This window comes from Electrona antarctica (genome assembly GCF_951216825.1).
Source record: "Electrona antarctica genome assembly, chromosome: 2".
Taxonomy (NCBI): domain Eukaryota; kingdom Metazoa; phylum Chordata; class Actinopteri; order Myctophiformes; family Myctophidae; genus Electrona; species Electrona antarctica.
In genome coordinates, this window is record NC_136807.1 from 9,616,627 (window position 1) to 9,641,499 (window position 24,873).

The 24,873-nt window shown below is 42.3% G+C and overlaps 1 protein-coding gene across 4 annotated transcripts in view; it reads left to right on the plus strand.

Moving 5' to 3' along the window:
- Nucleotides 1-2,223: 2,223 nt before the first annotated feature.
- Nucleotides 2,224-24,873, plus strand: part of atp13a2 (ATPase cation transporting 13A2) — a 35,807-nt gene continuing 13,157 nt past the window's right edge. For 2 of the 4 annotated variants that reach the window (XM_079523930.1, XM_079523931.1), the window contains exons 1-21: nucleotides 2,224-2,462; nucleotides 8,090-8,166; nucleotides 8,993-9,160; nucleotides 9,415-9,473; nucleotides 9,647-9,713; nucleotides 9,799-9,878; nucleotides 10,822-10,899; nucleotides 11,056-11,125; nucleotides 13,561-13,695; nucleotides 15,142-15,208; nucleotides 15,428-15,559; nucleotides 16,786-16,941; nucleotides 17,719-17,829; nucleotides 18,533-18,579; nucleotides 19,152-19,340; nucleotides 20,489-20,695; nucleotides 21,925-22,035; nucleotides 22,219-22,375; nucleotides 22,976-23,087; nucleotides 23,273-23,397; nucleotides 23,868-24,046. In XM_079523930.1, the coding sequence (XP_079380056.1) occupies nucleotides 2,450-2,462; nucleotides 8,090-8,166; nucleotides 8,993-9,160; nucleotides 9,415-9,473; nucleotides 9,647-9,713; nucleotides 9,799-9,878; nucleotides 10,822-10,899; nucleotides 11,056-11,125; nucleotides 13,561-13,695; nucleotides 15,142-15,208; nucleotides 15,428-15,559; nucleotides 16,786-16,941; nucleotides 17,719-17,829; nucleotides 18,533-18,579; nucleotides 19,152-19,340; nucleotides 20,489-20,695; nucleotides 21,925-22,035; nucleotides 22,219-22,375; nucleotides 22,976-23,087; nucleotides 23,273-23,397; nucleotides 23,868-24,046 (2,340 nt within the window). In that variant the 5' untranslated portion in view covers nucleotides 2,224-2,449. The other 2 variants (XM_079523933.1, XM_079523932.1) reach the window with 2 other exon arrangements.

The following is a 24,873-nucleotide window of genomic DNA, read 5'->3' on the forward strand; positions in this document are numbered from 1 at the left end:
TGATTAGTAATGTGAGTTAATTTTCTAATAGCCTACATGTATTAATTCATTTGGCCATAGCATATTTTTTTCATTGTTTTGTTTTAAACATTTTCATTTTTCCCCTACAGACATGAGTCCTTTTTTTATTTCTCTGAGGACAGTTTGAAGGTTTATTGAATGGTAAGCAAACATAAGTATCCATGAGTCTGTCTCATTCTATCTGTCTCATTCTATTTATTTGGTATTCTTTTTTTACAGTAGGTTTGACTTTGTCTTGGGAGGGGGTAAGCACTCTAGTCTAGTGAGACTAGCTAGACAGTTGTATTGATTGATTGATTGAAATATTTATTAACAGTTTGCAGAATTACAGTACATTTCAAGCACAAACTCAATACAAAGACTGTTAACTGTGAGTGGACGACCCAATTAAGCATTACACTTGTTTACAAGAGGGTCCACCATGTTCAATTCATCAAAACATTTAGAGACGTACAAATAGACACTTCTATATAGTCAAAGAACAGAACAGGAATTCATCATAGAGGTAAAAAAAAAAGGGAAAATAGACATATACAGTGAGGGGGGAAAAAAGGGAGGGGAGGCGGGGGGGATTCAGATTTTTACGGGGGCCAGTTTCGAATTGCAGCCGTCCGTAGGTGCCCTTTGAGAGTGGTTTTGAAGGAGTCAAGGGATTTGCATGTCTTAATGACTGGTAGGGCGTTCCACATTTTGGTGGCATAGGAGCGAAAAGAATTTAGTCCATTGTTTGTGCCGAATCTGGGTTGTACATGGTTCGTTGCACTCCCTCTGGTGTTGTGGGTGTGGACTTCGTTAACATTAAGGAAGTATCTAGACAGGTACATGGGTATCTTGGTGGAGTATCGAATCTTGTGGACCAGACCCATTGCAAGATGCTGTACTCTGTCGTCGACCCTAAGCCATTCCAGTCTGTCAAAGTGGGCAGGGGTGAGGTGGGTTCGGGGGGTGAGGCCAAGTAGGAGCCTGACCAGTTTGTTTTGGGAAGTCTGGAGCCTAGTTTTAAGGGCCGTTGAGGTGCTGTGGTACCAGGAGGTGCATGTATAGTCAAAGAAGCCTTGTACGAGGGCTCCTGTTAAGGTCTTCAAGGTGTTTTTGTTGACCAGTGAGGAGATCCTGTAAAGGAATCTTGTTCTTTGGTTGACTTTTTTGATTACGTTGGTGGCCATTTTATCACCGGAAAGATTACTATACATCTGAGTGAGAACCACTTGACCTCCATTAAATTGAAAGTAAAAATCCATTTGTTTTGTAGCCTACTGCTCACATGATCATGACTCATGATTTAAGATGAAGACTAAAGTTGAAATAAAACAGTATGCAAGATGTATGCTGCATGGTTATTTATAGGCTATAAGTATAAAACAGTTGTGTGGGCCTAGCTAATTCAATTACTTTTAGACTTTAAAGAAAGATATTGCTGCTACTAAAATGTGTGAAATGTGTGATTTCTCTTTCTGTGCATGATGGGGTTTCCAAACTTCGTTATTCCAACGAAACCAAATAGTCACCACCTCTGTAGCCCCCGTAGCAGAATCCGTGGCTATTCTGGTTTCTTGGCATACAAGGAATACAAAGGTTTAAATAATTGGGAACCCTATTTTCCACTGCCTGACAGTTTTCCCTTTCACGTTAAATGCATATTCCCTTGTTGTTCTTAGTTTTGCCAGACGATGGCGCCAGATAATCTGTTTTCATAGGGCTGTCAATGTTGAACATCATCAGAAAGCAACCCCTCAGGAGACCTTGAGGAGGTTCCAGCTAAGTAGGACCTTCTTAGAGTATATTCTATTCTAAAGGGTTTATTAGGCCTACAAAATAAGAGAGAGAGAGAGAGAGAGAGATACAAAAATAGCATTAAAAATAAATAAATCATGATGTCCCTGTTATTCACTGTTGTTATCTCCTACAGTAGACAATAAAGGAATTCCGGACAAAATCAGAACAACATAACAATTATTATTGATATTTTAATTATTTACATTTTGCATTGGATTCTGTAACCATCCCCACTCCCTAAAGTGCACAGTGCACACTAGTTTGCACAATCATTTAAAAATATATATTATAAAGGAGATGAGGAACAAGTAGGCCCTATTAATAATACTTTGGTTGAGGCCATTTGATATGTGATGTGACGTCCTCCACCGTTGCAACACTGGCCATGCAGTGCCACCACAGACTAGTGAACCACTGTGCATGTAGGCTACTGTTTGGACCGTGCGACTTTCCGTAGAAATGCTTACCATATGACTCGAGAAACCCGTGTAGCGGAACGAATTAAGCTATAACAAAGATGGGATATAATATAAGAAGCTCTCATGTCGATGGTTTATGACTATTCACTTAACAAGACATTAGATATGGTGTCAGATGATGATGTTGTTGTAACTTGACTTGAGGACTATCGTCACACAGTGACCAGAGCAGGATGGACAGACATGGTAAGAGAATGCTTGGAGTCTAGATGTTGCTTTCCCACTGTATAGCTTACAACATTTGAACCCATTGATTGATCGATAAGCCAGGGGTCAGGGACTGTCATGTCACTGCAGTCTATTTTTGAAGGTAAGGTAAGGTAAGGGAACACCTAGCTCTGATCCATAGCTCTAATGCGTTAGACTCAGAGTATGGACCATTAGAGCTATGGATCAGAGCTAGGGAACACCACTACCACGGCTAGAAAACATGTTTTTGGGACATTTGGGTGGTTAAACTACAGTTTTTTTATACAGCTTGTGTGTTCACAGAACAACTGAACAAGCTGTCTACGGTATACACTCTACTACAGCAATTAACACTAGGCTATGCGTCTTGACTCTTGTGTGTTGTGTGACTTGTGTCTTGTCTTGTCATATCTTATCTTGTATGACCCACCCAGACACAGTGTTCATTGCTGTAGGCTAGTCTATAAGAAAATTGCAGAACTACAATGTGAGCTTGTCGATATCCTATGTATAAAATAGGGCTAAAGTGGTTAATGTATGTTGTATAATAATAATAATAATAATAATAATGTAATAATAATAATTTATATCTGCATATAAGTATGTAAACAAAGGTTTTCTAATAGCCTAATTGTAGTGGAGTAAAGGTACAATATTTGCATCTGAGATGTAGGGGAGTAGAAGTATTGGAAATTGGACATACTACAGTAAAATAAAATAAAGTGCCTCAAGATTGTACTAAGTAAGACGGGCTAGTACTTAGTTATACTTTACACCACTCACTGGCTGTTACTATATGTCATTAATTAGGCCTTAACATGTATGACATAGTTATGGGGCCGTGGTGGCTCAGGGGTAGATTGGCTGGATGGTAACCGCAAGGTCGCCAGTTCGAACACGGGCTCCCCCAGCGTTAAGTGTCGAAGTGTCCTTGAGCAAGACACTGAACCCCTAATTGCTCCTGATGTGCTTGTTGGATGCCTTGCATGGTTTCCGCCGCCATCGGTGTATGAATGTTTGTGTGAATGGGTGAATGTAATGTAATGCACAATCTATGTAAAGCGCTATATAATTGCACCATTTACCATTTTACGCATTCCAGACAGTCCTGAAATAGCAGTAGTAAAATATACTTCCATTGAACGTTACGTGTTGTGATGTTCTTCCTGCAGCCCATAACCCTATAGCATCATAATTGTGCCAAAACAATTTACAATTTAGGCATTTAGCAGACGCTCTTAATTCAGAGCGACTTACATTAAGCAATAACAAAAGCATGGCATACATCACATATATAAAAAGTAGTTATCATGAATCATGCGTAAACTAAGAACATAACAGTGGCGTATATACACATACTATACTATATTATATATTATACATGTGTACTATAAAGTGCTATGACTACATAAAATGCAATTCTAGTGCTGTCTACGTAACAAGCTATAAGTCTGTTTAAAATACTATCTAAGTCTACATAATGTGCTATCTAAGGGGCTAGGCTAGGGCAAGTGCTACGGGCCATGGTGGAGTCTGAAGAGGTGGGTTTTCAGACTACGGCGGAAGATTGGGAGTGAGGCTGCAGTTCTGACTGTGATGGGAATTGCATTCCATAGTTTTGGAGCCAGAAGAGAGAAGAGTTTGGGACGTGTGGAGCGCTGTCCCGGCGTTTTTAGTGAAGGTACCTCCAGCTTCCCTGCGTTGGCTGATCTGAGTGCGCAGGAGGGTTTGTAGGGTACGATCATACTTGTGAGATATTGGGGAAAACTGAGTTAAACAGGAGGCTAGGCGGTTTGAAAAGCATATTTCACTTTCATCATGGCATTAGAATGTTCTTCTAATGTGTGAGGAGGGGCCGAGGGGGCCTTGATCTGTCCATAACGTTCATTAAAAGAAGAAGAAAAGAAGAAAGAATCATGTTTATTTTATTTGTAAGTGAAATATCCCTTGAAGCTACAATATTTTGTTAAATAAATTCCTCAAAATGTTAAGAAAGATACATATTAAGTATAGGCTATATATATTTGGAATGTATAAAGAATACACATGCTTCAAGTGGCAGCTTGATACCTTGATCAGATTCATTTATTATTCATTTATTATTGACCAAATGACCAACATATCTATTACCTCTGACAAATAAATTGAACAGTTTGCTCTGCAAGACACATTCTCCAGCAAAAAGATATATACAGTAACAGCCCAATACCAGTTTGGCATTGGACATTGGTACCACTTTTGTGTTGAATAATAAGTACGAATAGGCCTACTTGAAATGGCAGACTTCTTCAACTCATAACAGTCTTGTCTTGTGTTTGTTAAGCTCTGTCATTTCCTTTTTGCCTGAAAGGCAGAATTGTATTCCCCTGTCAGTTTCTCTTTTGAGAACATACTGAAAGTTAGGGCTTTCTCTTTTTGGTTCTCACTTCTCTCTAGCTGCAAGTAGTTTTTTGCCCTACTTCTAAATAGCTGTTGCTAAAACGTGCTACGTGATGTGATGCTCATATATTTTATATTGTCTGCTAGTATTATTATTCAAATGTAAATACAATTTAATTTCTGGGTAAGTTGTACAACAGCTGTAAACTTGTGTGACAAATAAATGCAGTTGAAATTGAAGTCCACAGCACCAAATGTATAGGTTCTTGTCTAAAGTATGACCTTATACATGTGTGGTCACGGTGTGTGACTACCGGTACTTGGAAGTTGGAAATAGTTGGAAAATTCAAGAATTGTTCCAGCCCAGATAGCCTAAAACAGTGGTTCCGAAACGTTTTAGCTGGACACCCAAACTAATAAAAATAGACAATCTACAATACAATCTACATCTATTATTTTTTTAATTATGGAATTTCTTAGATTTTTTTTAAATGTATCAAAGTATTCAAAACCTTTTGAAAATGTATAAAAAATTGTATATTTACTCGTATTTACCCATATGATTGGTCCATGTCCCACAAGGGTCCAACTCGACCACTCCTGACCCACTGTTTGGGAAACAGTGGCCTAAAACACATGAATGATTAAGGTTTTTTACACCTTGCCAAAAAGCCAGTGAGGTGTTCTGCAAACCTGTTTTGTGTTGCATTTAGCAAACATCAGCCTTGTCAATGGTACTAAATTCCTCCTTGATAAGCAGCTTATTGCTGAGTAGGAGATAATATACAAATAATAGAGTGACACCGTCTATGAGTGACACTGAAACTTTGTAGATAATCTGGTAATTTAGATTTATTCAGCCTTACAGAAAGTATTAACTAAGACTTTGATACTTTGTGTGGATACTTAAGGGTTCTTACTGGGAGGTGGAACAACATTATGTGGTAAAAACTTAAATAATGTCCTGCAATGCGGTTAAAATATCTTACTAAAGCTTTTACATAATAGTATAGGAAAGTTAATATGTCTGATCACTTGGATAATAGTAAAAAGCAAAAATAGTAAATAGTAAAAAAATATGTGTTGTTTTTGTCTTATTAACGTTATTTGGTCATAGAGGGGGAGATGGGTTTTACCCCCTTCCATAAATTGTCTAACATTAACTTGCTATCCATATGATGGTATATGGTCCCTCAATGAAATAATGAAGAAAACAGGCAGTGTTCTCATTTAAATCACTGCTTGAAACCATAAAACACACTGTTATAGCTATAGGCTTAGTTTACTACCTAATTACACCTGTTCTTATCTCTTTATGAAATGTTATTGTTGTGCTCTTTTTTTGGATGCTGTGTCAGCCTGTGTGTGAGAATTGTGATTTGCAATTGTTTTTAAAAGTGCAAGAGCTAGTAGTATTATTATTATATATTATTAGGCATATTATTATTATTATTATTGATTAGTACAGCCGACGGTGTCGCACACCGTGCTTTATCCTAACGCGAACCTCCAAAGGTGGGCGTGGCGTGAACCAAGTGAGGACAGAAAAGGCGTGTCAACCGAACGCGCAGGTTGCATTTTAAGGTATGTTTGTGAGGGAAAAAAACACGTTGATCTTGATCATAAGTTCAGACTCAGAGTCAGAGCACACGTTTTATTATAATCGTGTCCTTAAGATTACAATAGTATTATTTAGGATGTTCGATTAGTGTTTATTCCAAAATTGCCTCTTTGAGTTTATTCTTGTGAAGGCATAAAGTATCTTCACCGTCAACAGTAGCAGGTGGGATTATTCTCCCAGGAAGCGGCGACATCAGATATGTGTTTTCTGGGCAAGTCTATGGTTCGTATTTGACGGTAAGCATAGCAGCTGCAGCAGCGTGAGCTTTTGTTTAAACATTAGTACATTGTACGGCGATTAGTGCTGTTTGGCAGCTTAGATTTTCAGTAGCGTTGTGATTTTCGTGAAGCTGTACTACCGTATGTTTTGCATTATTGGGTTTATGATGCATTATCTCAATACAACTTGACTAAACTCAGTATTAAAGTGATTTTCTACCACATACAATGCAAAAATATGCGTACTTTCTCAAATGAAACCCAGAAGTTATTGTCAAAATGAATGTTACAACCCTCTGGTCCAGACTCAGAGGCTATGGACCAGAGCTATTATATCAAGACTAGTCTTGGATTGGAAAGACTATCATAGGTGCATTCTATGATTTTGACATTTGATTAGATTTTCATATCTATTGATCATAGATACGAAAGTAAAAGTCAGACTAGATTAAATTCATCTATGATGGCCTTGATCCGAGGCTAAAACCCTATTATTTAACCATCTAAGTCGGACTATTTATTGATTGACCACTTCACCACCCTTTTCGACTTGTTGACCACCTAAAAAAAGAAGAAAAAACATGTTTATATGTAGGCTATGTGTGTATATACATACATACATACATACATACTTACAATTTACAATTTAGGCATTTAACAGACGCTCTTAATCCAGAGCGATTTACATTAGGCAAAAACAAAAGTATGGGAATACATCACATATATAAAATGCATTTATCAAGAAACATGCGTAAGCTAAGAACGTAACTAGAACATATCTATATAATGACACTATACATATTAACTATACATATATACTATACTATGCTATACATATGTACTATGATGTGCTATGACTACATACAATGCAATTATTGTGCTGTCTACATGACATGCTATAAGTCTGTTTCAAATGCTATCTAAGTCTAAAAAGTTCTATCTAAGGGGGTAGGATAAGTGCTATGGGCCATGATGGAGTCTGAAAAGGTGGGTCTTCAGACTACGGCGGAAGATTGGGAGTGATGCTGCAGTTCTGATTGCAACGGGGAGTGCATTCCACAGTTTTGGGGCCAGAAGGGAGAAGAGTTTGGGACGTGTGGAGCGTTGTCCTGGCGTTTTTAGTGAGGGTACTTCCAGCTTTCCTGCGTTGGCTGATCTGAGTGCGCGGGAGGGTTTGTAGGGTTGAATCATGCTTGCAAGATATGGGGGAGCCATACCTTTGGTTGCTTTGAATGCCAGCATCAGAGTTTTGTATTCTGTGCGGGCAGCGACATACATACATATACACACGTCACACCAAATATATGGTTTACATAGCCTGTTGACTTATTGGGTGTGACTGTGTGTGTATAGCTGAGGGCTTACTCATCTCGAATGACATTAATAGCTTATAACCTGTTGTTTAGGTTGTGTGGTGGAGCCGCAGAGCGGACTTCCCTCACCCAGTAACCGAAACCCCATCCTCAGCCCCACCTCACACATGGTAAGAGACCCTCATATTATGTCCTCCTATGTTGATGGGTTGTGTTAGTTTTTGTGCTTTAGATTTTTATAAGTGGTGCAACCACTTCCTTAGGCAGCTTTGTGTGTCTGTGGGTGGCTGGCTGGCTGTGTCCGTCCCTGGTTGTGTCCGAGCACGGAAATAGCGTTTGGTTGGTTTTCACAACCAAGTGTCACTGTTGCGCAGCCTAACGCACAGATATTGACTGTATATATGATGATTTTGTGTGTGACAGTACAGTACAGTGCCAGTACAGTAGAGGGACCCCCACACGGTAAAAGTCCCTGCACACAGAGCGCGTTTTTCGGATTTTTAGCGGCGTTTCTCAATCGGTTTTCCGAAAAACGCGTCGTGTGTGCAACCACCTTTTCTCAACCATTTCTCAACCGTTTCGGATGCGGGAACCGGAACCGGCCCGGCCCCCTGGGCACGTTCCTGGGGGGCTGGATGTTCCGGGGACGCCCACACAGAGTTGCACCACTTACTTCACACAGGTGTGATTTATTTTTAGAAAAATAAATTCGGCCATAGCCACTTGCCCAAATGTGCCCAAATGTGATGACCTCATCATATTTGTGATGCCGTTTTTAGCTCAAGGAGTGCTTTGTGTGTAAAACTTATGTTTGGAATGGATTCAGAATCATGAAAAACCACTAGTTTGACACGTCACATGCTATACTTAAGCATAATGAAATTTAAAACCCTTTCTGCTGGCTCAATGAATGAAGTGAACATGACTCCATTGCTTGCACTCTCCGGCCTTTCTTTCTCATTATGTTGTTCCCCCCCTCCCACCCCTTGCTCCCAGGATGTGCAGGGATATAGGTGGGTGTGCTGGCGTGTGTGGCTGTGTCGACTCGGGACCCTGCTGTCTCTCGGCCTGCTGTTCCTCCTGTTCCACTGGTGGCCGCGGTTGGCAGTCCTTGCCCGTTGTGCCCCCTGTCCACTGGCCCTGGCAGATATCCTGCTACTGAGAGTGAGAGCCGTTATTGATCTTATTGCGGTTTATCTAATTATGAAACGGCACTGATCATGTTCCCATTCTATTCTGTGCATTCTCTGATGCAAACTAAGCACTTTTGATCTTGTACAAGACTACATATCTGGGGGGCGAGGGTGCCTTGAGGATTATGAAGTGTATACGTTTGTTTGTTCACATTTTGTAGGTGTTTTTTCCTTGTTTTTTTTTAATCAGTAGATGTCGTGTGCTTTTATCTCTCTTCCTCACAGGATCATTTTGGCCAGCAGCATGTTGTGAAGGTCTTGACCAAAGAGCTGGAGGAAGGCAGGTCAGCTCTGTGACTTCCACCAGTCACAACCTAGTAGTACACAGTCAATACGAGTCATGTTGAAACTTTCAACTTATCACATCGATAGAATAATCACTACGAAAATAAAAAATCGATAGTAGCCCTACCCCTACCAGGCTCCAGTGACATACAGTGTGTTCGTCCCATTTCAGTTTGGAGCTGATTGAAGACCTGGAGGATAGTGAATGGAGAGACACCGTCCAGCTCCACAGATATGAGGTGAGGTGGAGCCACTGGAGCGGCAGAAATGTTTGCCTTCCAAAGAGGTCATCTTCCTCATCTATATATACCGTCTGTCTTCCAGAAAACGCTGATGCGCTACTATGCGTTTGAGGGACCCCATTATGTCTGGCTGGCCAGGAAGGGGGCCTTCTGTCGTGTTAGGTACTGTTCACTAATAATGCAAAAATGTATATCCGCACACTTGTAGCTGCCAGCGCCAAAAGCTTTATTGTGGACACGGAGATGAGACTAGGTAATGTTGACTATTGGGTAAGTGCCCACTTCTGCCGGGACTAAAAATGATTGTGAAAACAGGGAAATATCACCCGTTTATAACAAATATGGAAAATGACCACAACATGGGAAGTAAGATGAGTATGCAAAGGAATGTTTGGAGCTGTTCTGCAAAGAGGTATAAAAACATTGACTGTTTACTGCTAAATGTAAATGACCAAAGAGTGCTGTTTCTTATCACCAAATGTAGCAGCACACATCTGTCTCTGTGCATATGGTTAGTTAAACCTGATATGCTACGCACACCTAATCCTTGTAGTGGTGCCGGTCCACGGCAGAATAATCTAAAAAGTTAGTCTGTCTTCAAGAAACAAGAAAGTGACCACACACATACTGATATAGCCAAAGTTCCAATAATTTATTTTAGGATGCAGAGAATTAATGAATCAACGTTTTGGCAGACAACTGCCTTCTTCAGGGTATATATATATATGTATGTCTCTTGAAGACATACTTTTTAGTTAGTTAACCTGACCATAAGATATGTGGCACCTGGCAGTGAAGCCGTGAAAATAGCAGAGTAGACATGAAAATGACCCCAGAAGTATTTTAAGGAGAAGTTTCCGGATACTCTTGGTCATGTTAAAAACAATGGTGGCCTTGTTTGCATTTGCAGCCAAATACATAATCAATTTGGGGGTCCTAGACATGAAAAGGTTTGAGAACCACTTATGTATTTATTAATTGATGTAGTTCACTGCAGCATTTCAATTTCAATTCAAAGGAGCTTATTGGCATGAGAAAACATACTGTACATTTACATTGCCAAAGCAAGTGTTGAAATATTACTATATTGCCTCTTTGTTTACAGTGTCCTCAATGAGGACTGGACCTGCAATGATCTGTACCGCTTCCGAGATGGCCTCGGTCATCTGGAGCAAAACTTAAGGTACAGTATACCGTTAGGTTGGGAGGAGGCTAGGAGCAATTACCTATTTGATCAAGATGAACTGTCTCCATCCTTCTCGGTTTTGATTCTGCAAACACCGCTCATTCACTGTTCCATCATTCATTATGTTTGTTTTTATTTTTGTTTTAATTTCAGACGGCAGATTTATGGGCCCAACCTCATTGATGTACCTGTGAAGTCCTACATGAATTTGCTGGTTGAGGAGGTAAAAAAAAAAGAATGCTGTGTAATGCTGTCAACAGTTGACCATAAAGAACGTATTTGGCAATGGTGGAAAAAGTATACATTATTCCTAATAAGAATTTATTTTACACAGATTATTTTACAATCATGCTGTGCAAAACCAGCACTTTAACTGTCTCACTCACTCACTCACTCACTCACTCACTCACTCACTCACTCACTCACTCACTCACACACTACTGTACAACAGAGTCCTGCATGGGTCCAATTTTCGATACCCGTACCCTCCCCGCCCGCCAATCATCAAAACCAGATCCGTCCCGCTCGTCAAAAAATGGACCCGTTACCCGCCCTGTGGATTCGGCCGTGATGTCACTGCTATGCAACAAGGAAGTAGCACAGGGAAGCACAGCAGCAGAAACAGAACGCCATTATGAATAACTCGGCAGTGATGTGACATCACTGACGATTCCTTGGGCATGTGACGGATTTAACTTGTCTCCGCTGTTGAGAAAACCCTCAGCTCAGCTGCTGTTTATAACATCGTGCAGTGCGGGTCCGCTGATTAAAAAAGGTCACCCACCCACGTTGCATTGTGTTGCGTTCCGCCCGTACCCGCACCCGTTAATTTATTAAGGTATATTGTCCCACCCGTCAAACTCGGGTACCCACGGGGTATCCGCAGGTATCCGACCCGTTGCAGGACTCTGCTGTACAACTGCAAGCACACAATAAATTAAAGTACAGCAACATGCAAGGCAAATTAATAAAACATGTAACACTGCAAACACACAGCAAGTAACACACACACACACACCGGGTCCCTGGGTCTGTCTGTCCCTCCCTGGCTGTGTCCAAGCACGAAAATAGCGTTATAGCGTTTGTTCACCACCAAGTGTCACTGTTGCACAGCCTAACACACAGACACACGCAGGCCAGGGAGGAGGGCTTGTACAGCACAGCACAGCACAGCACCGCTCACTTCAGATGGGTCTGATATTTTTTTAATTTAATGCCAGGCTAAATACAAGCCCATTGAAAAGGTAACCAGCATATTGGTGACGATGTATAAAGACGGATAAAGTTCTGAATGAGCACGGTATTTACTGTGTTGGGTCCAACAATGACAATTTTCTGAAAGCGTGCACACACACACAGGATGGCCAAGATCGTTCAACAATGACTTTAAAACTACCGGTTTTAACTCGCCAGCCACGCCACCTTATGCATGCCAGACACCGCCAGTTCACCGCACCCTCCTCTCGGCACCGACAATAGCTCACAGCGTATTTAACTACCTAACAGGAACACGACTACGTGCTACTCCCCCACCCACTCCACTCCCCACCCCACCCCCAACATTCTGCGTACCAACAAAGGGGTCGCTAAGTACCGGCAAAGGTACGCGTACCATAGGTTGAGAATCACTGCATTAGATAATTTGACACGGGTGAAAAATGGGTTACAAAATCGTGGGATAAAAATTTAAGAAAAAAAAGTATTGGCAACAAAATGTACTTAAAGTACCAAAAGTAGAAAGTACTCGTTATGCAGACTGTCCAATTTCACATTATTGTGTAGAAATCTGTATAAAAGAAATGTATACAAATCTTTTGAAAATGGCAGATCTACAAGCTCACAATGCGTCGCATCACATTGTACCTGTAACATAACATCCACGTGCATGCACAGGCAACAAAAGGTTGAGTCGAGGGTTTCATAGCTGAAAAACCCAACACAAGAAGAACACAATATTGGCGGTGTGTCAGTGCTTGTCAGTAGGCTAGTCTAATAAAAATAGCAACACAGAATTAAAATGAATCGCATTGTGATCTTGTAGATCGGCTATTTTTAAATGGCCGAAATGTGGCTGAAGTGGTTAATGTATGTTTTGTAATAGCCTAATAATCAAACATCTACAAAGTAACTAAAGTTGTAACTTAATTGTAGTAGTGCAATATTTAGAGTAGTGCAATATCTGCAAGTAGTAGAACATTTGACATACTGAAGTAAAGTACAAATACCTCAAAATTGTACTTAAGTGCAGTACTTAAGTAAATGTACTTAGTTACTTTCCACCACTGGTATTTGGACGCTAACAACCTGCTGGATAAATTTGAAGACATGAAATGATCCATGGGTCGGCGGTTCGAATCCCGGCTTCTCCTGTCTACATGTCAAAGTGTCCTTGGGCAAGACACTGAACCCAACATTGCCTCCAGTGGTTGCCACCATTGGTGTGTGAATGTGGGAAGTGAGGACGCTGGAGTTGACTGTTCGCCGCGTCACCTCCCAATGTATGAATGAATGGACCATTGTAAGCGCTTTGAGTAAGCACGTAGTGCATAGAAAAGCTCTATAAAAATGCAATCCATTATTATTATTCAAATTTGATTTCACTTGAGGTGATATCCGATTCATGTATTTCTTGTCTGTCTGTCTTGTCTTCATCTCCAGGTCCTTAATCCATTCTACGTGTTCCAAGTCTTCAGCATTATCTTGTGGACGATTGATCATTATTACTACTATGCTTCCTGTATCTTGATCATCTCAACCTTATCCATCAGTCTTTCCCTCTATGAGACCCGCAAGGTAAGCCTTCAGCACATTGATAGTTACCCGTTTCAACCCTTTATACTTGATTGTTGCAAAAGAGCTGCTGTCAGGAAGAAACTAACTCCAAAATGTTAATTCTTCAGGAAATGGAACAGTAGAAAATGTTGTGACTTTATATATTGTCAATTACTTGCATGAGAGGGGGAGAGGTGGTGGAGTTAGTTGCTTTAGCAGACAGTTTGAGGGTCCAATGGAGTTAAGAGGTTTAGTCTGAAGCGCTTTTTACTACCTTTCATTGGTTCCATATGTTTTTAACCAACACACACAGATGTAAAGGGTGTTCAATAGCACTGATTTATGCAAACATCTCAAAAATTGACTTAGGTGGTTTCCTCCCGACAGCGGCAACGATATCTACAACCTCACAACGCTCCAAATGCTATTTTCCCCAAATGTTCATCTATGTTTGCCGAATCTATTATTATGACATGCCCAGAATAGGGACGCTATGGTTCATTACATTACAGTCATTTAGCAGACGCTTTTATCCAAAGCGACTTACAATAAGTGTATTCAACATAGGTAGGGAACAAAAACTACTAATCACCAGAAGTTTTTAGTGCATTTTCTGCAAAAACAAGCAACCAAGAGTATACCTAGCGCTAAGGTAAAAGTGCAATATATCAGCTACCTATTTCCTTAACCAGATGAGACAAAATAGCTAAATCAAATGAGCATGAGCTAAAACAATTAAGTGTATCGACTAAACAAGATCCAATAAACAATACAACAATAGAAAACAAGCGTTCGTACAACTAGTTAACAACAAGTAGGTCAGGCAGAGAGGAAGGGTAGTGTTTCCTGAAGAGGTGGGTTTTCAACCTGCGGCGAAATATGGGCAGTGACTCTGCTGTCCTAACATCAGTGGGGAGTTCATTCCACCACTGTGGGGCCAGAACAGAAAAGAGTCGTGACCGTGTGGATCGGCCAGAAGGACCCTTGAGTGACGAGGCAATCAGTCGCCCCGAGGTGGCAGACCGAAGTGGTCGGGCAGGGGTGTAGGCATCGACCATAGCCCGGAGATAGGAAGGAGCTGTTCCTTTCACTGCCCTATAGGCTAACACCAGGGTTTTGAACTGGATGCGGGCCGCTACGGGGAGCCAGTGTAGAGAACGGAGAAGGATGGTTGTGTGGGAGAACTTGGGGCGGTTGAACACCAGACGAGCCGCAGCTTTCTGAACAAGCTCCAGAGGTCTGATGGCAGATGCCGGAGCACCAGCAGTTCATGTAGTTAATTAGACCAAGGTTGGTAAAATCTTCCCCTATAGCCACATGGGTGTTTTAAAGATGGATGATGGTGCAACTATTGTGACCATACCTGTATAACAGTATAAACAGACATTTAGCTTTGTAGTGTTCTGTGTATAATATGCTGTTTCTTTGCTCTTGGCTAAAATGCATCCATGTTCTTGGTCTCCACAGCAAAGATCTACTCTCAGTAGCATGGCTAAGGTCATCACCAATGTCACCATTCGGAGAAGCTCAGGAGGTACACCTTTGGTCGAGCATTTTCACTATTTTATTTTATTTTATTTTTTTCATTTCGTTGGCTAGACTTGATGATGCACACCTTTTTGACAAAACGTTTTCAAATGTTACTATGTTGAATTGCCTATTTCAAGCAATTTTCAAGTCTCTGTAACTTGAGCCCTATTTTATGCTTCGACTATTCGTGAATGGAGTTTGTAAAGCGTTGTCTGTTATTTAGAGGAGGAGTGTGTGAGTTCCGTGGAGCTGGTACCGGGCGACTGTCTCATCATCCCTCAGGGAGGGCTGCTGCTGCCCTGCGACGCCGCCCTGCTGGCCGGGGAGTGCATGGTCAATGAGAGCATGCTCACTGGTAAGCACCGGCAGACTGAGCCTTCACGATAGCCTGGCTAATAAGCCAGACTCAAATCACACTGTCGTGTGGTATTTGAGTCTGGAGATGCTGTGTATGGATCTTGTTTCCCGGGGGGCGGGTTCAAACATTTTCTCTTTGACGCAATTGGTCAGAGTTACTGTCAGTCAAAGGTCTCAAGCATTGAACGTCACTGTACCAAAGCCCGCCCATATTGCATACCGTGTCCCGATTGGCCACACCAGTTCTCTGGTGTAGGAAATGGGCGTACAATTGAGCCTCTCCAGACCGTAATCCGCCGGCAGGCAATTTCTTTTTGCCAACGGCTGATTCAGTCTGGCTTATTAGCCAGGCTACCTTCACGACACAATGATGTAATGGTTCATACTCCTCCTGAACCCCTTGAATAGCAGGGCTTTGAGACCCACAGAAGTTGTGAAAATAGACGATGTAGCTTGTATTTTCTCAATTTTTGTATTTTTTTTTTTAAATACGGGCCATATACGGACACCAGGTTGAAAGAGGTTTAAAGGACGGGACCACTTTGGTAGAGCTTTGAGTTGTGTAGTTACCTTGACCATGATGTAGCTCCAAAAGTGGGCAAATAATCAACAATAATTGCTCCATTGATTGGATATTGATAATCGGCAACAAGCTCCTCATTTACTTACATTGTACAGTGAAGAGGCCCAAGAGGAGTTGCCTTTGGAGTTACATCATGGCAATGTAACTACACAACCCAAACCTCTACCAAGGTGGTCTAGCTAGCCCTTTAACCCATTCTGGACGGGAACCCCTTTGGGTGTTTTAAGCATTATGTTATACTTTAGCTATTGAAAAATCGTAAAAATATGGCACAAATCTTTGAATATATATTCTTTCATAGCAAACGTTTTTTAACTCAAATATTTGCTTCTGGGGGGGGGGGGGGATCCCTGGAACAACATATTTTCAGTTGGGGGTCGGCGGCCAATTAGATATATTTTTTAGGGTCCTTGACATGAAATATTGAGCACCACTGATATAGAAACATGGGTATTTTAGAAAACTATCAGGATTTATAAGACTTCTTTTTTTTTTTTAATCGACCTCAGGTCTAAATGGTTAACTATGTTACCTCAACCAGAGAATGGCAAAATAAAGGAGTCAAAAGTGAGTGGAAAAGCTGTCCTTGCAGGGTGCTAGCAGCAGCAGCATCACAGCAAGCTGTTAATTTCTGTGTCCAGGTGAAAGTGTGCCTGTGATGAAAACCCCACTGCCAGCAAGCGACGCAACGTACAACTCCGAGACCCAACGGAGACACACCCTTTTCAGCGGCACACACGTGATCCAGGCCAAGTCTGGGGGGGGTGTCGGAGCCATCGCCGTGGTCACAAGCACAGGTAAGAAGGGACTAAAGGCTCATTCATAGTCGGTGGTGAGGTGACCACCGGAGCTGAAATAACGTTGAGCGTTTGTGAGTAAAAAGGGCTGGGGCGGTGGCGGTGGTTTGCTCTTCACCGCGGCTCGTGACGTCATGTTGTAGTTCGGTGGTCACCTAACCACCGAAAATCCAGACTATGTATGAGCCTTAGCGGAGTATGGGGCATAACCCTCTAGACTAAAGATGGAAAAAGGTATTTTTATATTTGGAAAAACATGTGTTGTGTTACCCCATAAACAACGAGTGCCTCGTTAGTCCCGTGTGAAGCATTACGCTATCATTTTTCTTATTTATTTTTTTTAAATGTAAGAGCGCATAGTTTAGTTTCTATATAGTAGTAACATTTGTTAGAACTCAGTGGTGGGTGCCCGCTGGCCAAATGGTCCAGGCGCATGCCACATGTAGGCTCTGGCCTGACAGCACATTGCGTGTTCGAGTCCCGTTCATGACGACCTTTGTTGCATGTCTCTCCCCTTCTCTCTCTCCCTCTTTCCTGTCATTCTTCAGAATAGCCAAAAACTAATCTTAAAAAATAAAATAAAAAGGAACTCTGTGGTTCGCGGCCCACCCATGTGAGTGACCACCTATTAACAAGGCAGCCATTCTGCTGCCTAATGGAATCTGTGGCAGGTCGAGAATTGCTGCCGTAACTCATTACTTCAGCGTTATTCATTAGATTTGAAAACACCCAGTGTTTCCAGCTCAGAGATAAAAATGGGTGTGTTTCTCCCCTCAGGGTTCTTCACAGCAAAAGGTGACCTGATTAGCTCCATTCTCTACCAGCAGACCGTCGACTTCCGCTTCTACCGAGATGCCAGCAAGTTCCTGCTGTTCCTGGGCGCCGTGGGTAAGAGCTGAATCTGAGCGCGGGCTCTTTTCCTTCTGATGTGTCAATGAAGATGGTACAGGAGCAGTGGTGAAAAGTAACTAAGTACATTTACAGTACTTAAGTACAATTTTGAGGTATTTGTACTTTACTTGATTGTGTCACATTGTCAGTACTTTTATTTCTACTCCACACTCCACATCTACTCTACATTTCAGTGGCAAATATTGTACTTTTCCTCCACTACAATTATTTGACAACTTTAGTTACCATCGCGACGCATTGTGAGCTTGTAGATCTGCCATTTCTTTAAGAATTTTATACATTTAAAAACTTGAAATTCTGCACAATGAGTAACTTTTGTTACTTTAAGTACATTTTGTACTTTTTGTATTCAGGACTTTTACTTGTAACCGAGTACTTCTACATTGCAGTATTGATACTTTAAGTAAAACATTTGAGTACTTTTTCCATCACTGTATGAGAGATGATGTCCAGCGAGGTAAATTAACCCGGCAGAGAGACGCAGAACAGATGCTGCTCGCTGTATGTTATCCTGCTTAGTACACAGAGAGACGCAGAACAGATGCTGCTCGCTGTACGTTATCCTGCTTAGTACACGGCTACTTAGAATAAAACCAATGCTTTGTCACAAAATATCATTTAGAAATGTATTTCGGGTGGCGCAGTGGTAACGTCCCTGTTTTTTCCCCCCTTTTTTAAGCTCTCCTTGGCACAATTTACAGCCTTTTGGTCCTCAGCAGATCCAATGTGAGTATCCTATTTCTTCGAATTATGTGTTTTGATGATCCATTTTAAGTAGGGATGCATCAGTATGGAAATTCTTGGCCGATACCAATACCGATACCTAAAATAACAATTTAGCCCATAGACGATACTGATACCGATTTAGTTTTTATTTCCCCCTTTTGTACCAGAGAAACAAATGCATATTTAATACCATAAATAAATGTTCAGAATCTACAGCTTGGTAGACTACAGATCAACAACACACCAACATAGCCAATGCAAAATGTATGCTTATCAACATCGGCTACTGCCATCGGTTAATGTCAGTTTTATTTGCCGATACCGATAAACAGCAATATCGGCCGATGCCGATTATGTGGCCGATACATCGATGCAATGTGGCCGATGCATGTGGCCGATACATCGATGCATGTGGCCGATACATCGATGCATGTGGCCGATACATCGATGCATGTGGCCGATGCATGTGGCCGATACATCGGTGCATGTGGCCGATGCATCACTAATTTGAAGTGGTTTTGCTCTATACAGCTAAAACGTTGATGCACGGTGACCTGTCTTGTCCTCCCCAGGTGTCTACCAAGGAGCTGTGGATCCGGGCCCTGGACATCGTAACCATCGTGGTGCCGCCCGCCCTGCCGGCTGCCCTCACCACGGGCACCATCTACGCCCAGAGACGGCTGAAGAAGCAGGGTGTCTTCTGCATCAGCCCTCCACGCATCAACATCTCTGGCAAAGTCTCCATCTTCTGCTTTGACAAGGTGAGCTCATACAATTTAGGCATATTGGCAGACGCTATTAATCTAGAGCGATTTACAGTAAGCAAGAACAAAAACATGGTGATACATCAATTACACAAAAATAGTCATGAGTCATACGTAAGCTGAGAACAGTGGAATATCTATATAATGAAACTATGCGTATACACTATAAAGTGCTATGTCTATTGTCTACATAAAAGGCTATCTAAGTTACATAAGTTCAGCCTATGCATACGCCTGCAAATGGGGTCCATTTGGTTCCATTTGTACACTCAGAGTTACAGACCCATAAGGGTCCATTTGGTTCCATTTGTACACTCAGTTACAGACCCATAAGGGTCCATTTGGTTCCAACCTATCATTTAGCTGGGGACCCCCTGGAACTCCCTCAAGGTCCCCACTTTGGGAACCAAAGTCTAGTTGACGCACTGTAACGGAGATATGGCATTTTACACCACATAAACAATGTGCTTGAACAAATGCAGTTGTTTTAATTTGTACGGACAAACATATTACGTATCATCAGTTCAAGTGATTAACTGTGTGTGTGTGTGTGTGTGTGTGTGTGTGTGTGTGTGTGTGTGTGTGTGTGTGTGTGTGTGTGTGTGTGTGTGTGTGTGTGTGTGTGTGTGTGTGTGTGTGTGTGTGTGTGTGTGTGTGTGTGTGTGTGTGTGTGTGTGTGTGTGTGTGTGTGTGTTCTCTAAGGTTTTTTATAGATGTTGTTAACTTGGTAGTCTTTATTTAAGCCCATTTACATTTAAGTTGTGATTCCTAATCGAGGCCCTCGAGTGGCATGAAAACAATCTGAAATCCAGTCCTAATCTGTCAAGCGACTCGGCCCATCGGGCTGGGGTCAGGTTGACTCGGCCCATCGGGCTGGGGTCAGGTTGACTCGGCCCATCGGGCTGGGGTCAGGTTGACTCGGCCCATCGGGCTGGGGTCAGGTTGACTCGGCCCATCGGGCTGGGGTCAGGTTGAAGAAAAGGAAACTCTTCTCTGCTGATATCTCATACTGGTAGCAGTTGCAGTGCTAACATTTTTGGAATCTGCATTGGAAATATGTATTGGTGTATTTTTGGTCTGTTCTGCCAACCAGTCGTTTCAGAACAGACATCCAGCACTGCCTCTTTGTGCTCCCGTTTCCCCAGACAGGAACTCTGACAGAGGAGGGTCTGGACATGTGGGGGGTAAAGGAGGCAGGGCAGACTGGCTTCTCAGAGCTAGTGGCAGACCCCAGACTCCTGGCCCCGGGGCCCATGATCACTGCCATGGCCTGTAGTCACACTGTGGCCCTGCTGGCGGGCCAGGCCCTGGGAGACCCACTGGAACTAAAGATGATTGAATCCACTGGCTGGGTAAGAAGCTTCAACAGACTTTGATTCATCCATGCGTCCCTATTTTGCACATAAATAAAAAGAAAAGTGCTAGCTGTAACTTTTATGACCTACCTGGGATTCGAACCCGGCTCCTCTGCACGAGCACTGAAAATGTACTGTACTATAACATGCTTGGGAAGAATAGTTATTAGTGTGGTTAAACAAAATGGCAACACACTATAGTGCTACTTGGGCAACCCCAAACGGCAAAATGTAACTGACGCAAAAACACGATTTTCAGCGGATCAATCTCCTCAAAGTGAAATACAATTGAGTGACGTGACAATGTAATTGGCTTGCAAAATTTGTGGGAGGAGACGCCAAATATCACGAACGCAGGATCCTGATCAGCACCAAATTTGAATCGCAAAACCCGAAGCCTCTAGTAGCAAGCTCAACAGGTTGTCACACAACATGTCTGTTGTGAGCTTGTATATCTGCTATTTGCGGTTTTGCGCTGCTGCATATAAAAGTATAAAGTAGCGCTTGGTTAATAGACATTGTGGTTGTGATTATCCTCCATTTACTCGTGTGCCCTGTAGGAACTGACAGAACCGTTTACTCGTGTGTCCTGTAGGAACTGACAGAACCGTTTACTCGTGTGTCCTGTAGGAACTGACAGAACCGTTTACTCGTGTGTCCTGTAGGAACTGACAGAACCGTTTCCTCGTGTGTCCTGTAGGAACTGACAGAACCGTTTACTCGTGTGTCCTGTAGGAACTGACAGAACCGTTTCCTCGTGTGCCCTGTAGGAACTGACAGAACCGTTTACTCGTGTGTCCTGTAGGAACTGACAGAACCGTCTACTCGTGTGTCCTGTAGGAACTGACAGAACCGTTTACTCGTGTGTCCTGTAGGAACTGACAGAACCGTTTACTCGTGTGTCCTGTAGGAACTGACAGAACCGTTTACTCGTGTGTCCTGTAGGAACTGACAGAACCGTTTACTCGTGTGTCCTGTAGGAACTGACAGAACCGTTTACTCGTGTGTCCTGTAGGAACTGACAGAACCGTTTACTCATGTGTCCTGTAGGAAGTGACAGAACCGTTTACCTCGTGTGTCCTGTAGGAACTGACAGAACCGTCTACTCGTGTGTCCTGTAGGAACTGACAGAACCGTTTACTCGTGTGTCCTGTAGGAACTGACAGAACCGTTTACTCGTGTGTCCTGTAGGAACTGACAGAACCGTTTACTCGTGTGTCCTGTAGGAACTGACGGAACCAGAGGGAGATCAAACGGCACTAGACTCAGAGTTCGGAGGTCACAGAGTTCTAGCGGTTATGAAACCTCCTGCACAGGAGTTCCAACCTGCAGACGACGTGAGTGGGATTTTAACTTTTATGTTTGTTTGTTTTCTTTGTAAATGAATGCCCTACTCAGCTACTCTACAAGCTCACCAACACGTCATGATGTGATGTGAAACCAACGATATACAGTATATTGTTCTGTAGAGCTTGACATTGCTATACGAGCAATAAACGGCATTGTTCTTCCTCCATCAGTCTATAAGCGAAGGTGTGGCCATCATTCGGCGCTTCCCGTTTGCTTCGTCCCTCCAGAGGATGAGTGTGGTGACAGTGGCTCCTGGGGGACATCCAGCCCGCGCCTTCATCAAAGGCGCTCCAGAGATGGTGGCTAGCCTCTGCCTTGAAGAAACCGGTTAGAAACTCTTAGCATTAGCATAGTCTGAGCGCTATGTTATTGCCTCCTAGACTATGGCCTAATCCAGTGGTTCCCAAACTGTTTCATGTCAAGGACCCCCAAATTGATACTCATTAGCCCGCGGACCCCCATTTGAAAATACATGCCAAGGACCCCCATAAGAGAACATTTTTACGGCTCTAGGGCCCCCGGTTTGACCTGAATTATAGGCTACGGTCCCCTATTTAATGGCATTTCTATCTCTGGGACCCCAATACATATTGTAAAATCAAAGTTAATTTAACTCTGAGAGTGTACACTCTCTGAGTTACAGATCCATAAGGGTCCCAAAACGTTGAGAACACCTGCTCTACAAGTCAAGCTCATAGGAGTGTCCAAAAAGCTACTTTCTGGCCTTGACAGCCCATACATCCAAACAGGAAAGTCCTATATGATTGCATTAAACAACGTTGAACTCACTTTGCCACTCGATTTGCCACTCACTTTATGCATGTGCATACGCTCTATTGAAATTGACTCAGTACATTGAAGATTGTGTTTTGTAGGCCAACACCAAGTTTTCACATACAGTAATGTTTGCTTGTTCTTGTCTTATAGTGCCTGCACAGTTCTCAAGTGTACTGCGTACGTCTGCAGGCGATGGCTTCAGGGTTCTTGCACTCGGCTACAAACCACTGGATGGGCAGCCTGACCTGAGGACCATTGAACGGTTAGATCAACATCTGTGTTGTTGGTTTCTATGTGCTACAGAATCCTTCACTGTCTTTGAAATTCTAGTTCTAGAGTCCGAGTGAGAGCAAAGCCTGTTTTAACTTTTAAGTGAATGAGGTTCCTTACAAAACAAAAGATACTCCTTTGATTAATCTTGAGTATTGGCTGAATGTCTATCCATAGGGAGGCAGTAGAGAGAGACATGCACTTCCTGGGTTTGCTGTTGATGAAGAACCCAGTGAAGCCAGAGAGCCCAGACGTCATCAAAACCCTGAGACTGGCACACATTCGCAGTGTCATGGTCACCGGTGAGCAATTTGCGCTATGTTCACTTTGTTATGTTTGATCTTTTAACCAGCCTGGGGCGCTGTGAGCTTTGCATATTTTCACCAAATGTTTGCCTTATTTTGCAGAATGTTTGCCTAATATGACATGCCCACAATAGGGACACTAGGGGCAGTATTATGCTTGTTTTAAGTACCAGGTCTTATTACTTAACTTAAGACCTGGAGGTGTGGTCAATGCTGTTTGGCCACTCAGAATAGCCAAATGGCATTGACCACGCCTCCAGGTCTTAAGTTAAGTATTAAGACCTGGTACTTAAGACACGCATAATACTGCCCTAGGAGTTCATGCAGTTAAAACCATTATAAAAAGAAAATAAACCTCAAATACGTGTATATATCACTTTATATCTTTGTAAAAGGCAGTTAGAGAGATTACGCTCTGCCACATTCAGCACTGAAGGTTTTCTGTATTTCTCTCCCTCAACACCTAGGTGACAACATTTTAACCGCCGTCAATGTTGCTCGAAGTTGTGGGATGATGGGCTCTGATGACAAAGTGATATTTGTCCAGGCTAACACTTACACGGCCCAGTCCATGCCCACCCTGAAATTTCACCTGGGAGAGAGAGGGACGATGGCTCCCCCAGGATCCATAGAAGTCCTCACTCAGGTCTGTCTGTGTATACGCTCTCTAAAATGCTCTGAGCAAGAAATGTTTTGAGTTGCACAACACATTTCCATTAAGTCATAAAGCAAAATAGTGCCACCTACTGCTTATTTCATGAACTTATTTCATATCTCCCAAGAATCGCATTTTATTTAGTGGATAGTGGATGGAAATGGAGAAAAATGTGCTTTACTTTTTTCGAATTTCTGAAAGTTCGCTTCCTGTTTTAGAAAAGGCTTGAAGGAAACACAACACACCTACTGTCAAATTTCCATTGTTCAGTTCATTCACCAGACAAAGACAATCTAGTGTCGGAGACATTCAGAAAAACTGGACAGACGGGAAGTGCATGTCCACAAATTCACAATGTGCCACTGCACACAATGTGCCACTGCAAACATGTTGTAATGGCTGGGTTACCGATTGGAAGGAGAAGTCATGACAATACTATTGAGGATGAAAAGGACAATCTGGTCAACACTTTTAAGCATTAGGCTGACATCACAACCTGTAATATCACACAATCACAGTAGTCTGGCAGCCGACAGGCTTCTTTTGTTTAAAGTGGGAAATTTGGTATATGATCTTTTTTTATTGGCCTAAAATATTGTCTATATACACAGTCATGAATCCACTTGCTGACCGGCTGTCACTATTGGGCAATTTTTTTATATGGGTTTCTTGTGACCCTACCATTAACCTCCTATGGCAGGTACAAATGTCAAATTTTCCTTTTGCTTCAAGTAGCATGTGACATGTCAAACTAGCCCAAATGTGCCCAAAATGTGCTGACCTCATCACATTAGTTTTTAGTTTTTTAGTATAATAGT